Raw genomic sequence first — 13,600 nt, 5'->3', positions numbered from 1 at the left:
AAGGGGGCGGGACTGGGACAGTAAGGGACTGGGGGTGGAGCACTGGGTGCAGATTTTACTTCCGGAAAATCTGGTAACCCTGGTCCATCATTTTAGTGCCGATTTGAAAATGGCAGTGGCGATGCTCGTTTGGCATCCAGCTCTCACCTGTTGTGTCTATGCCCAAAGCTCCAGATCCCTTGGGATTAAAGTCCTGGTAAATCCCCACATTTAGGCCATCGGCTGAACCGGAATCCGATTTTCGAGTTGATTTCTACCCGCAAACAAAACAGGTGAAAATGAGTCCACACGAAGCTAGCCAGTAACGGTCGACACAAAGCAAAGCTATTTTGCCTGGCAAGCCTGGTTGGTAAGCATTAGCTGAGGCACGGCTTTCTCACACATTTAATAGTAATATGAACTTTCTTACCCCCATTACACTGTGTCTCTAAAATCAGAGAGAAGGGAGAGACAGCAGTGAATGACACACTTTAAAAGGAAGCTTTTACCTACAACGTTGAGATCAGAATCGAGGCATCCAGGTCGGGATGTGAATCTGTTCCAGAAGTATTTAACAAAAGGCTCTACCGAACGTGGAGACTTTTGTAGAATACTTTCATGCATTTATTTATTGCCTTTATGAAGAGATTCACCCAAGGTGGTGCAGCAAGTACAAGTCAATCTAATTGTGTTAACAGCATAACAGTAGTCAAAAGATCAAATATAAACATAAGTGCAATGAATGAGGTCAACTCAAAATCAGCAAACTGAAACTTAATAATAGAACGACCATTTTCAAAAATATACTTACAACAGCACTGAAATTCAAATAAGAGAAATATAATACACAGAGGCGCCTGGGGTGGTGGCACCCCTCTCCCACCCTCTTCCTCGCCACGTGCGCACCCCTTCCCTGTACCTTTTTATCTTCAGTGTGAGCCACTATGAAGTGGCTGCTCGTGTCAGCTTCAGCACTCGCTCCGACGCCATTTCCTAGGTGACAACAGAGACAGCGCCAAAGCCGATGAGAGCACAACGATAAAAAGGTACAAGGGGGGCGGAGAGCAGGAGGGGTGCAAGTTCCCCGAGAAAGACCGTGCGTCTCTGCCCTATTTACCTGACCAGTTACACCAGGTCCAAGGAGGGTATAACTATGGGCACATAAAAACTTAAAAGACGCACTGATGCCAGGTTATGATGGCATTCTATAAAAGAATCTGGGTGCCCAGATGCCATTGTAGAATAGGTCTCACTATAGAGCAAAAGGGGGTACCCGGTTATTTAATTGCCTCCTAATGGTCAAGTTACTAGTGGGGTACAGACAGATACAGATGGCCAAGAAACAAAGATGGCGTAAGGCTAAAGGGGGCCGATTCTATATACATCGCCTAAATTGGCCAGTGTCTTAAAAAAAATAAAAAAAAAGGCACCGGTCTTGTGTCAATTACGCTTAGGCGTTGTTTGTAGAATTGCAGGTAGCAACACCTATGTAGAAACTTAGGTGTCTGAAATGTAGGGCTTTAAAGGTTATTGGAGAATCGCGCTTAGCGCTGCCTACATCACGCTCCGCCCATAGAAATGTCCACTTGGGCTTTAAGTGCCGCGAAGCGCCATGCAATAGGCGCCAATCACCCAATGAATTTTTTTTGTACCAATTCTCGAGGCTGTTAAGGATATTTTGCCAATAAAGTTAGGCCTCAAAATGACTGTCCTCTACCGTCTCTCACAGCAGTCACAGTGAGCACTATCTTGATGCAACTGTTATTTATTTGGGTTTATATCCCATCCCCCCAGGACAGTTCAGAACAAAGAATGCAAAAGATTAAAATGACAAACATGGGGATACAATTTAGGAAATTACTTAAAACACGTTTCTTTGTTCAAGCTTTTGCTTGATGCAAAAAACTTCTCGTTAGTCACGTGATGGTGGAGTAAGACCTTGGAGAAGAGATGAAGATCAAATTGGATAGGATGATTTTGATCGTTTTTGCTTACTTTGGTAGCTCAGGCGAATTATAAATATTTTAAATAAATAAATAAATGGTGTCACATTGCATGACTTTCCTTCGCAGGCAATCGCTCTCTGCAACCACTGGCTCTAATATTTAGCAAAAACGCCTGTGAGAATAGCTCCCTTACCATAACTAAATTATTGTCAAGCTATGATTTTTGTATAGGCTGTTGCCAGGTGGGGGCCTGAGCTCCTGCCCATCCAGCAGTGGTGGATGTGAGGATCCCCAAGCCCCAATAGCTGAAGACATCCTCTGTCTGAATCCCCGGGCTCTCAAAATACCATATCAGTCAGCGGCCATGCTCCCAGATTCCCAATGTTGGCATCAGAACTGAGCATGCACAGGGTGCCAGCATCAGTGGCCAGGAACGGGGATCACTGACTGCCACAGAGGTCTGACGGCCCAAACTTATCTCTTTTCAAAATACGAGGCCAAATAACTTATTATTTTCTTACTGATTATGTTCATTGTTTATAATCTTTTGTAAACCACGTTAAACTTACGTTTATGCGGTTAATAAGCACAATGTTATGTTATGTTCAGCTGGTAATTTTTTAAGTTGTGGGGGTGGTGAACAGAGGGAAAATGCCTTGTATCCACCCACTCCAACCACTGACCCACTCAAAATTCACCTTCTGACTATGCAAAGAAAGTGTTGATCAGAGTTCTGACTGGCTTTTTTTTATGTCCAAGATCCAAAACGTTTCCCTGTCCGGTGCCAGGAAATAGCCACCAAAGGCACAAGCAGCACCTGACAGAGAGAAAGGTCCCCATTTGCAGTCACACCACAACCTATCTAAAACCTGGTCCAGTTCACCTTACCTGGCTAACTTGAGTCAAAGCTTCAGCGAGCAGCTTTTGGTTGATCCCACAAAGATTTGCGACTTTGTTCTGACACTTGTGGTGAACATTCATTGCACATTCTGGAGATGGAAAAACAAAACCCAGCTCAGTCTCACAAAAATTTAAATGGCAAAAGAACATTTTGAGATATCAAATTATATTATGCTATTGAAGCCGCTGCTTAATTAAAGACAGCTTTGCTGCTGGGAATGACCCACTCAGCATGCACAGAGAGTCCCATTCAGTGCCCAGCTGGGAGAAAGCTCAGGTAGAGGCGTGGCCTAGTGGTTAGAGCAGCTGCCTCAACACCCTAGGTTAGGAGTTCAATTCCCACTGCCGCTCCTTCCGACTCTGGCCAAGTTTAGTTTAGTTTATTATCATTTCTTGCCTGCCTTTATCCAAGGCGGGTTACAAAATGTACAAAGAAAGTGCTTGTCTAAAAGACGTAAACTGCTTTGATTGAAACCACTCAGAAAAAGCAGTATACCAAGTCTCATCCCCTGGACCCTTTATATCCGAAAGAGGGAGATTCCCTCGAGTTGAGTTAATCCTTGTGGGGTCCTCCAAGGTTCACTAACAAGGTAAAGAAGATGGTGAAGTGAGGTAAACTGGAAACATCTACAATGGCACGTCACCCCAGTATGGAAAGAGGTCTAGAGCAGGGGTGTCCAACCTGTGGCCCCATGAAGTATTTTGTGCGGCCCCGGTCGAGGGCAATGCAGTGTTTTCCTCTGCTGCCCCCGGATGTTTACCGTCTTGCCGGCTCCCTCCTCTGTCTTGCTGCAGCGTTTGCATGTTTGTGTGGCCCAGGGAAGCCAAAAGGTTGGACACCCCTGGTCTTGAGGGTCTCCAACACCCACTAAATTCCACACAAATTGTGTAGTTCAAACGTTTAATGGGTAATGATGTCCATCCTTTGTTTTCACCTCCTCCTTGATGTCTTAATTAACACTTACTGTTGTTTCAAAGTTAAATAAATTAATTCAAATAAAACATCACAACAGAAAGTATTTTCACTTATCTTTTAATGGGCAGAATCACTAGCCTGCCCCGACCGGACCCGTTTCGCCACATAAAGGCTTTCTTAAGGAGCTCCACTCAAGCGTCTTTTCTCTCTTAGGGCTAGACTGCAACTATGACGCCAGGGGCATAGTAAGTGGGGAAGTGTGGGGCAGTCCGTTCCGGGAGCCGTCTTGGTGGGGGTACCAGCACCCATTCTCCTCTCCCCCCTTCCCTCATACCTCTTTAACGATTGCGACGTAAGCAGCAACCCCAACCTGCTGCTCGCGCCAGCGTCGGGTCTTCTTCTGACGTCACTTCCTGGACCTGCCCCTAGGAAATGATATCAGAGGAAGAGCCGACACTGGCGCGAGCAGCAGATTGGGGTTGCTGCTTGTACCCGGAATGTTGAAGAGGTACGAGGGGAGGGAAAGGGAGCGCATGGGAAAGGAGCGGTTGGGGGTTAGAAAAGAGGGCGCCTCTCACCCTCGCCATCGTATGGCACATATCCAATAAAGCTTAAAAGCTAAAAGTATTGCGTAAGGAGCAGAGCCTCACCAATACTATAAATCCCCCTGTATTCCAATACCCAAAGAAATCCCAAAACACAGGGTCTTCATTACCATCACACTTCAGCCCTTGCTTCACCAGGCCCCACAGCAGACTCCCGCAGTGGTCACAAAAGGTTGGACTCATGTAATTGTAAACTTTAAATCTATGCGGCATGTCAATCTTGAAGCGCTCTTTCTGAAACTGAAACGCAGAAAACCGAACATCAAAATGCATTTTGCTGTTTTTTCGCTTGGTTGTATTTTGTATTTTATCTTGTGCATTGATCCTTTAATAAACATATTAAAAAAAAAAAAGACAGAAACCTGAGAAATGTTACCACATTTGCAGATTACAGTTTTTCCAGACACCCACTTAGAATGAATGGACTATTGGGGCCAGTATCTAAAAGGCCTGATCCAGACAGCAGTACCTCCTACCAAGAGAAGTTCTGATGACGAGGGCAAGTTAGCAATTTTACTCTTCCCTTACCATAGTGTCTCTGCTGTTGGCAGCTGTACCGGTACATCTCCCAATGATTTTGTCAATACACTTCTTGTGAATAGCAGCATTGCATTCTTCGAAAGAGAAAAGCAAGAAGAACTTCAGAGAGAGAAAAATCAAACACAAAACTATGTCCTCATCCTCCACAAATGTGCAAATGAAGAGCTAGAAGCACTTATCTAGGGTCCAGGGGCTGCTGAAATTATTCTAGTTCTTTTGCTATATTTATTTTTTTAATCAATTGTGTGCTTTTCTGCTTTAAGCAGGGGGGGGGGGCAGAGGAGAGCTTGTGGCATGGAAAACCCTGAAAGGCAGATCACTGTAGTTCCAAATGCCTACAGTGGATTTTCCAGGGCTAAAAAAGTAAGTTAGAGGGCACTCTCCATCAGTTCATGTCTCACAGGCGCTCAGGAATTGGTAGATCTATGGAGTGCATTAGTGGCTTAAGCCCACATATGGCTTCGTGTGGTACTTGCTAACCATTTCTAAATAGGAACCTCAACGGCCTTGGATACGCAATTGGTGCAGGAACGGCAAACAGCATTAGCAGTACAAAGCCATGAACTGAAAGTAGAAGCATCAGACCCCCTGGTCTGATAGGTAGACCCCTAGGGCATTAGCGCACCTCTAGTGACCAGGCGTTTTTTAAAATGAAATTCATCACTAGCTTCCCAGTTTTTATACTGCCAGAGTGATCTGATCTGCCCTCTTGTACAGTCTGCTGTACCTCACAGATGAATCGCGCTGACAGGAGGGGCCTGCCTCCTGAATCCCAGGTACCTGAAAACATGTCAAGCAGGAAGGTATGCTCCCACCACCAAATCCTCATGCACAAAACCCAAAGACCCCCCCAGAACTCGTGGCTGAGTGAAGATAAGAGCAGTCGCAGGTGTGTGTTTCCATTCCCAGCCTCCGCTTATAAGAAAACATCAAACACACTCAGACATCAAAGGAAACCCTGAATTTAGTTAATGAGGCAAAGGCACTAAAGTACTCACGCCTACACTTGTATCCCTGTTTGTTGAGACCCCTAAAAACAAAAACACAAAAAATTGGATTAGGAGAGCTGCCAGAGAGGAGTGTATACATTCATGTGTTCTTTGATCACTAATACTACAAATTGCTTAAGAGTCCTTCGATGCCAAATAAGACTGTGGTGCAGTCCAAAATCCAATGCTCAGATAGAGGGAGCTCAGGGGTTAACCCACAGTCGGGTGACTTTCTGGTAAATACTTTCCAGTGGCCTGTAAGTGGGAAAATCGAAAGCTAAGAACAGACAGTTCACAGCACTGTTTAAAAGCAAAGATGAATGGTAAGGAAGGCGTTATGGAAATATCACGGAAGTGTAAGGCTACGTAAAGAGGTTCAATTACTGATCACAGAGGTTTGGTCTAGGGCTGGGATTGAGCAGTCACTGCCAAACTGAAATATAAACTGCCTTCCAAGGATGCTAATGCTTCAGATTCAGATAACTGGCATGACTATTTTACATGCGTGGCCAAAATACGGCTTAAGTTAAAGAGAGAAAGAGAAAATAAAATGACAGAAACAACAGTAGAATAAAATCATAATGGAAATTAAAATAAATGATATTGTAATTAGGCCCGGATTCTGTATAGGACGCCCAGGCTCAGAAGCTGGCAGGCATCCTATATAGAATCACCTATAGTGACCCCAATTCTCTAACTGACGTCCATGTTACAGACGCCGGTTAGAGAATTGGGTTATAGTAGACGCGGCCGCTAAGCTTATCGCAGCAAAGGATCTTGCTGCTGTGATAATTTAGCACCCCCCTCCCCCCTGCCGTAGATCACCAGCAGGAGGGTGTCCAATCCCTCCTACCGGAACTTCCCCCCTGTAGATCGCTGACAGGAGGATACCCAATCCCTCCTGCCAGAAACACCCCCCCTCCCGTAGATAGTACAGCCCCCCACTTGGACCCCCCACCCCCACTAGAACCCCTCCTTTTCTATAGTTGTTTCTGAGGTGACATTGCATATTTTAAAGTCATTTGTCTTGACCTCTTTGAAACCCCCCCATTATAAATGATAATTAACGTTTTCTCTGCATACAGTGTGCTTTGTGTTTTTTTTTAAATTTTATGGTTACCATTATGAATTAATAAGATATTGTGTGGACATGAAAAATGACTGGAAGAAATTGGGAGCGGGACTGAAAATTAGCAGATGTCCTGTTTTGAGGTCACGTTAATCATGTCCCATCCCATCCCTATCGTTCTTTTTAGAGAATGGCACGGGAGAAATATTCCCCCGTCTCCGCAGGAACTCATTTTCCCATCCTCGCGAATTCTTTTCCTGTCCCTGTCCCATTCCTGCAAGCTCCATCCTCATCTGTAGAAGCTTCAAACACTTTAAAATCTTAAGTGTTCAAGGCTTGTGCGGTTAAGACAGAGCTTACAGGAATGGGGTAGAGACAGTGACAAAACACACAGGGACGGGATGGGGAAATTGAGTTTCTGCAGGGACGGGGACAAATTTGTCTCCGTGCCAGTCTCTAATTCTTTTCCTCTCTTAATTTATTTATTACAGTTACTGCCCTGAGGTAATGTGAACTGAATATGTGGAATACTGCTAAATTACATTAGATTTTGTAACATGTTTGTTTTGAATCTGGCACTAATTGAGACAACAGGTTGCCCTGCTTAGTAGATAAAGACAGGTTGTTCACTCTCTCCAAGGTAGGGAGAACGTTAGGACACTCTCTAAAATTGAAAGGGGATAGATTCCGCACAAACTAAGGAAGTTCTTCTTCACCCAGAGAGTGGTGGAAAACTGGAACGCTCTTCCGGAGGCTGTTATAGGGGAAAACACCCTCCAGGGATTCAAGACAAAGTTAGACAAGTTTCTGCTGAACAGGAACTAGCTGGTAGGGCTAGTCTCAGTTAGGGTGCTGGTCTTAGACCAGAGGGCCTGCGCGTGAGCGGACTGCTGGGCACGATGGACCACCGGTCTGACTCAGCAGTGGCAATTCTTATATTCTTATGCTTATAGCTAAAACCAATAGTGTTGTACATAGTAGCTATTTGCTCTTCTCGTCATATGAAGATGTTGAGGACAGCAAATGTTAATAACTGAATACTGTACTGTGAAACCATCAGAGCATGGTGATTTTCTGTCATCCTGTGTGAAATCACTGGAAATCTCCTGCAACAGGGAGCCCAGTTTGTAATTAACCTTCCAAATTTAGCAGACTGGTGTGAAAGACAAACACCGAGGACAAAATTCACAAAAGGCAATTACAGAGTACAAGAGACAGTCCCAGTACGACATCTTGCTTCCCAGACTTTGAGCTTGTGGCCAACCCAGGACTACATCTCTTTTCCTGGTTTCAGTCAGAAAGTTTACATGCAGGGGCTGAACAACGGGTGGGGGGTGGGAGGGGGGATTCCAAATATTTGTCTTCCCATCCTTTACTTCCTGTTTCTACAGAAAGTGTTTCAAATCCATTAATTTCATTACCAGACTAACAATCACTTGCTTTTACATCACAGCCACACTCAGCTTATAAATTACACAAAAAAAGAAAACTTTGTTATTAAGGTACAGTATAAAAAAATGTTGGCCTGTATCGGATTATAAGAACATACGAGTTGCCATACTAGGACAGACCGCAGGTCCATCAAACCCAGTATGCTGCTTCTAAACAGCAGCCAACCCGGGTAGGGTTGCCAGATTTTATGATCATAAAATCTGGACACTCTAGACCCCACCCCCACCCCTCCCCTGGCTGGCTGACACGATTGACAGGAGGCTTTTCAAAACCCGGACATGTCCAGGGAAATCCAGATGTCTGGTAACCCTAAACCCAGGTCACAAGTGCCTGGTAAGATCCCAAATAATAAAACATATTTTATGCTGCTTATGCTAGGAATAAGCAGTGGATTTCCCCACATCCATCTTAATAATGGCTTATGGAATTCTATTTTGGGAAGTTATCCAAACCTTTTTTTAAACCCTGCTAAGTAGAATGTTGCTACTATTTGGTTTCAGCCAAGTACTTGTGACCTGAATTGGCCACTGTGGAAACAGGATACTGGGCTAGATGGACCAATGGTCTGACCCAGTATGCCTATAATCCCAGCCCTGTGTTTGTCATCAAACAAATGGTTCAGCAGAGTCTGAATGATAATGCTGATGGTTCAGGAGTATCTCCGTTTTAGCATTGCAATGTGGAAGGCCTCAGCTCAATTTCTAAGTCTGGCTTCCAGGCTATGGAGGCAGAAGGAAATCAGCTATCAACAACATTGACAAAGTGCAAGCCTACTGGGATTGAGAGGGAGCTGGGGTGCCAGTCAATAGATGATCAGAGCAATAGCAGGGTCAAATTAGGGGCAGGGAAGTCATACAGTGTGGAGAAAATCCTGGGTGGTTGTGCCCATTGGTTCATGTCTGATTGACCTGGAAGCTCAAAGGGACAGGAAGCTTAGTTTTGCCTTTTGTTTTATAAGTGCACGTAAGTGTGCTCAGGTCAACAAACAAGAATACTCTCCCCTCCAACTAATGTCAGTTTTCACTCCGTCAAAAACTAGGGGACACTCGACAAAGTTAAAGGGAAATATTTTAAAACCAATAGGAGGAGTTTTTTTTTTTCACTCAAGGGAATAGTTAAGCTCTGGAACACGTTGCCAGAGGTTGTGGTAAGAGCGGATAGCGTAGCTTAGGGGTTTCCAAAGTCCCTCCTCAAGGGCTGAATCCAGTCAAGTTTTCGGGATTTCCCCAATGAATATGCATTGAAAGCAGTACACATCTCCCTCGTTATTTGCAGGGGATAGAGCCAGAGCCAGACCGCGAATAGGGAAATACCGCGAATATCCGGCTCTGACCCACCTCCGCCTCCCTCCAGCCTTCCTCCGGCATTCCTGCCTTACCTGGTGGTCTAGCAGGCTTTCGGGGCAGGAGCAATCTTCCTACACTCCTGCCCCATGCAGATCGCCAATAGGAAATGACTGCCGTGAGTTCCTGTAGTCTCTCGAGACTACGGCGGGAGCTCACAGCAGCCATTTCCTATTGGCGATCTTCACGGGGCAGGAGCGTAGGAAGATCGCTCCTGCCCCGAAAGCCCGCTAGACCACCAGGTAAAGCCAGGATGCCAGGGGAAAAGGCAGAAATATGGGTTTTTTTCCCCCTCCCCCCAAAAAAAAATCGCAATTATGTGAAATCGTGATTACGGAAACCGCGAATGGGGAGGGAGAAGTGTACATGCACCTAGATCTCATGCATATTCATTGGGGAAATCCCGAAAACCTGACTGGATTCGGCCCTCGAGGAGGGACTTTGGAGACCCCTGGCGTAGCTGGTTTTAAGAAAGGTTTGGACAAATTCCTGGAGGAAAAGTCCATAGTCTGTTATTGAGAAAGACATGGGGGAAGCCACTGCTTGCCCTGGATCAGTAGCATGGAATGTTGCTACTCCTTGGGTTTTGGCCAGGTACTGGTGACCTGGATTGGCCACCATGAGGCTACTGGGCTCGATAGACTATTGGTCTGACCCAGTAAGGCTATTCTTATGTTCTTATGTACTCACCAGACAAACTCTTTACAGACGGAACAGAAGGTGGGTTGTCCGAAGAAAGTAGCAATAAACTCATGGTTTTTGATATGATGGATTTTTGCTTGCTTGAAAGCTCCTCTCCTCTTGTTGATGGTCACCAGCCCCTCATCTTCCTTTATGGACTGCTTGCAATCTACGAAGAAAAAATAAAAAAGAGAAACTTTGTAAGTGTACAGACAGCTAGTGAGACTACAAGATGAGACAGCAGAGAGGTAATTGCTTAAGTGCCAGACAAATGTTTCTGCTGGTAACCTACGGTGGCATTCACCAAAGTGCCACAATTTCTGCTGATAACATAGGTCCTACTATTAATTATTTCTATAGCACTACTAGACGTACACAGGGCTGTACAGAGTCACAAAGAAGACAGTCCCTGCTTGAAAGAGCTTACACTCACAGACAAGACAGACAAACAGGATGTCATGGATACAGTTAAGGGGAAGGGTTAATCAGCTGGCTGGGTTGGAGGGCAGTGGGGAGTAGGGTTAAGGATTGAAGGCTATATAAAAAAGGTGGGTTTTCAGTCTGATTTTAAACAAGGTAAGGGAAGGGGCTTGGCAGACAAACTCTGGTAATTTATTCCATGTAATTAACCGTTCCCCTTAACTGTATCCATGACATCCTGTTTGTCTGTCTTGCCTGTTTCGATTGTAAGCTCTTTCAAGCAGGGACTGTGTTTTCTTACTCTTTGTGACTCTGTACAACGCTACGTGCGTCTGGTAGCGCTATAGAAATAATTAATAGTAATAATTTAATCTAATCTTCATTTTATATACCAAATCTACTCCCGAAGGAGCTCGATTCGGTTTACAGTTCGTTAAAAACAGAAATTGGTTAGATTAGATGGATGGAAAAAGTTAGAAAAAAGTATGTTGAATTGCTTAAAATTACTATACAACAGCTAAAATCAAATCAACTATTGTGAAAACAACCAAGTTTTTAAACTTTTTCAAAACTGAAATAATTGATCTACTAGTCTTAGAGAATCTGGAAGTCCATTCCAAATTCTCACCAATTTAAAAGTAAAAGATTTGCTAAGCTTCCCAGTGCATTTAATACCTTTCAGAGAAGGAAATGCTAATTTGTGAATTGTTGTAGTAGTAATCAGTAGTGTAGCTGCAGGTGAACCTGGGAGGGCAGGGGCCCACCCACACTGGGCTCAGACCCACTTAGCAATGAGGCACATCACCAGTGTAGCTGGCAGGAATCGCTAAGCCCTGCCAACTAGTGTTTCTCGATTCGCCGATTCGAATCGATTTAGCAGTTCACATCGGTGAATCAATTCAGTTTGTTAAAAAGTTGGGCTTTCCGATTCACTGACCAACTCTCCTCCCTGCATACCCTCGGACCTCCTAAAGCAGAAGCAGCAGCGCTCTGGCAGCAAAAAAACATGTCCTAAGCGCTGCCTCTTGCTGGCTGTACACTTCCGCTGCTGCTCCTGCTGTAGGAGGCCCGATGTCATTAATGTGTCCCTGGCAAAGTGGTAATGTAAATTTTGGAAAGGAGAATAGTGCCAGCCAGCACTCAAAGGCACGCCACTAGGTGGCACATGTTTGAGATTTCTGATGAAGAAAGATAAATAAAGCGGGCATTTGAGCCCTGTGTCCATGAATCCAGGATGGACAGAAAGAGAAAGAGGACAGTTCCAGCCATGGCTGAGCTTACTAAGCAGAAAAAAACATAACATCAGGGCTCAGTTGAAACAAGAGAGAGTATTTTATGGTACAAATATTTTCTTTTTGAATCATAAATCTAACCCCTTATCACTTGGAATCTCAGTCACTGTAGTTTGCAGCCTTTGTAGGTGGCTAGCCCAAAGGTGTGGGTGGCAAGAGGTAAATCTTGCTAGAAATCCTCTGGGTTGTGGCTAGTTTCACTACAGCTTGAAGTTAGAGAGTTGCGCGGGGACAGAAATCCCACCCGTCCCCGCCAAAGTCCCACCCGTCCCCACCCGTCCCCGTGAGGACTCCCACCCGTCCCCACCTGTCCCCGCGAGGAATCCCTCCGTCCCCAACCGTCCCCGCGAGGAATCCCCTCCGTTCCCACCCGTCCCCGCGAGGAATCCCCTACGTCCCCGCCTGTCCCTATAAACTACAGAAATAGTTATTTCATTTAATTATGCTACTGAATTAAAGGCTCTGGTAGAAACCCATTTAAAAATAAGCAAAAAGACTTTATTAATTTGGAAATATTAATTGGGAAGAATACATACTTTGTAAACGGGTTTCTACCAGAGCCTCTAATGTTTATAAATTTTTATCAACACAACTAATATACTACTTTATCCTTAAGCAAAAAAAAAAAAATAATAATAATTTTTTTCCTACCTTTATTGCCTGGTTTCTGCTTTCTTCATGTTCTCATTCAATTCCTTCCATCCACTGCTCTCTTCTCTCTGTGTCTTCCATTTGCTCTGTTACTGTGCCTCTCCCTTTCTCCCGCCTCCCAAATTGGTCTGGCACCCATCTTTTTCCCTCCGCTCCCCCCATAGTCTGGCACCTCTGTCTTCTTCCCTGCCAGCGTCTTCTTCCCATTCCCTCTTCCCCATTTCCTTTCAGTGTCCTTCTCCCCCACCATCTTTCCCATGTCCTGTCAGGCAGCATCCTTCTCCCCTCTCTGCCTTCCCCATGTCCTTTCAGTGGCATTCTCCACCCCTTTGTCTTCCACAGTGCTTTCAGGGTCCTTCCCCCCCTTTCTCCCGTTTACCCCATGTCCTTTCAGCGTTCTTTTCCACCCCTTTGTCTTCCCCAGTACTTTCAGCGGCCTTCTCCCCCTTAAGCGTCTTTTCTTCTCCACTCCACCTTTCCTCCCTCCCTGCCTCCACCTTTGTGGCGCTTTTGCACCCGACCGACAACAGAACAGGCCCGGTCGGACAAATCTCCCTGTCCTGTAGCCGCGAATCTAAATTACCTTCTTACAGCAGCTGGAGTAGTGAAGCTGCTGTAAGAGGTAATTTAGATTCGCGGCTACAGGGCAGGGAGATTTGTCGGCCGGGCCTGTTGTCGGTCGATCGGGGGATCTGACCGGCTGTGCACATTCTCCGGGGCGGTCCGCCCCCTCCCCCCTCTTTCGTACGCCATTGCCTTCTTCCTACCTGCCCTGCCGCACACAGCCGACCGGAAGTCTTCCTGATGTCAGCGCTGA

The 13,600-nt window shown here is 45.3% G+C and overlaps 1 protein-coding gene across 4 annotated transcripts in view; it reads right to left on the bottom strand.

Annotated features, from left to right (window-relative positions):
• The window catches only part of PRKCD (protein kinase C delta), a 185,230-nt gene that overhangs the window by 38,926 nt on the left and 132,704 nt on the right, over nt 1–13,600 (bottom strand). For 3 of the 4 annotated variants that reach the window (XM_033926560.1, XM_033926559.1, XM_033926561.1), the window contains 6 exons: nt 10,430–10,589; nt 5,885–5,916; nt 4,875–4,960; nt 4,457–4,586; nt 2,814–2,914; nt 148–253 (listed from right to left, as the gene is read on the bottom strand). In XM_033926560.1, coding sequence (XP_033782451.1) covers nt 148–253; nt 2,814–2,914; nt 4,457–4,586; nt 4,875–4,960; nt 5,885–5,916; nt 10,430–10,589 — 615 coding nt within the window. The remainder of the gene's footprint in view (nt 1–147; nt 254–2,813; nt 2,915–4,456; nt 4,587–4,874; nt 4,961–5,884; nt 5,917–10,429; nt 10,590–13,600) is intronic. The other variant, XM_033926562.1, reaches the window with a different exon arrangement.

This window comes from Geotrypetes seraphini, chromosome 17 (assembly GCF_902459505.1).
Source record: "Geotrypetes seraphini chromosome 17, aGeoSer1.1, whole genome shotgun sequence".
Taxonomy (NCBI): domain Eukaryota; kingdom Metazoa; phylum Chordata; class Amphibia; order Gymnophiona; family Dermophiidae; genus Geotrypetes; species Geotrypetes seraphini.
The sequence above is the reverse complement of the archived record's forward strand: the minus strand, read 5'-3'. Positions and strand labels throughout refer to the sequence as shown.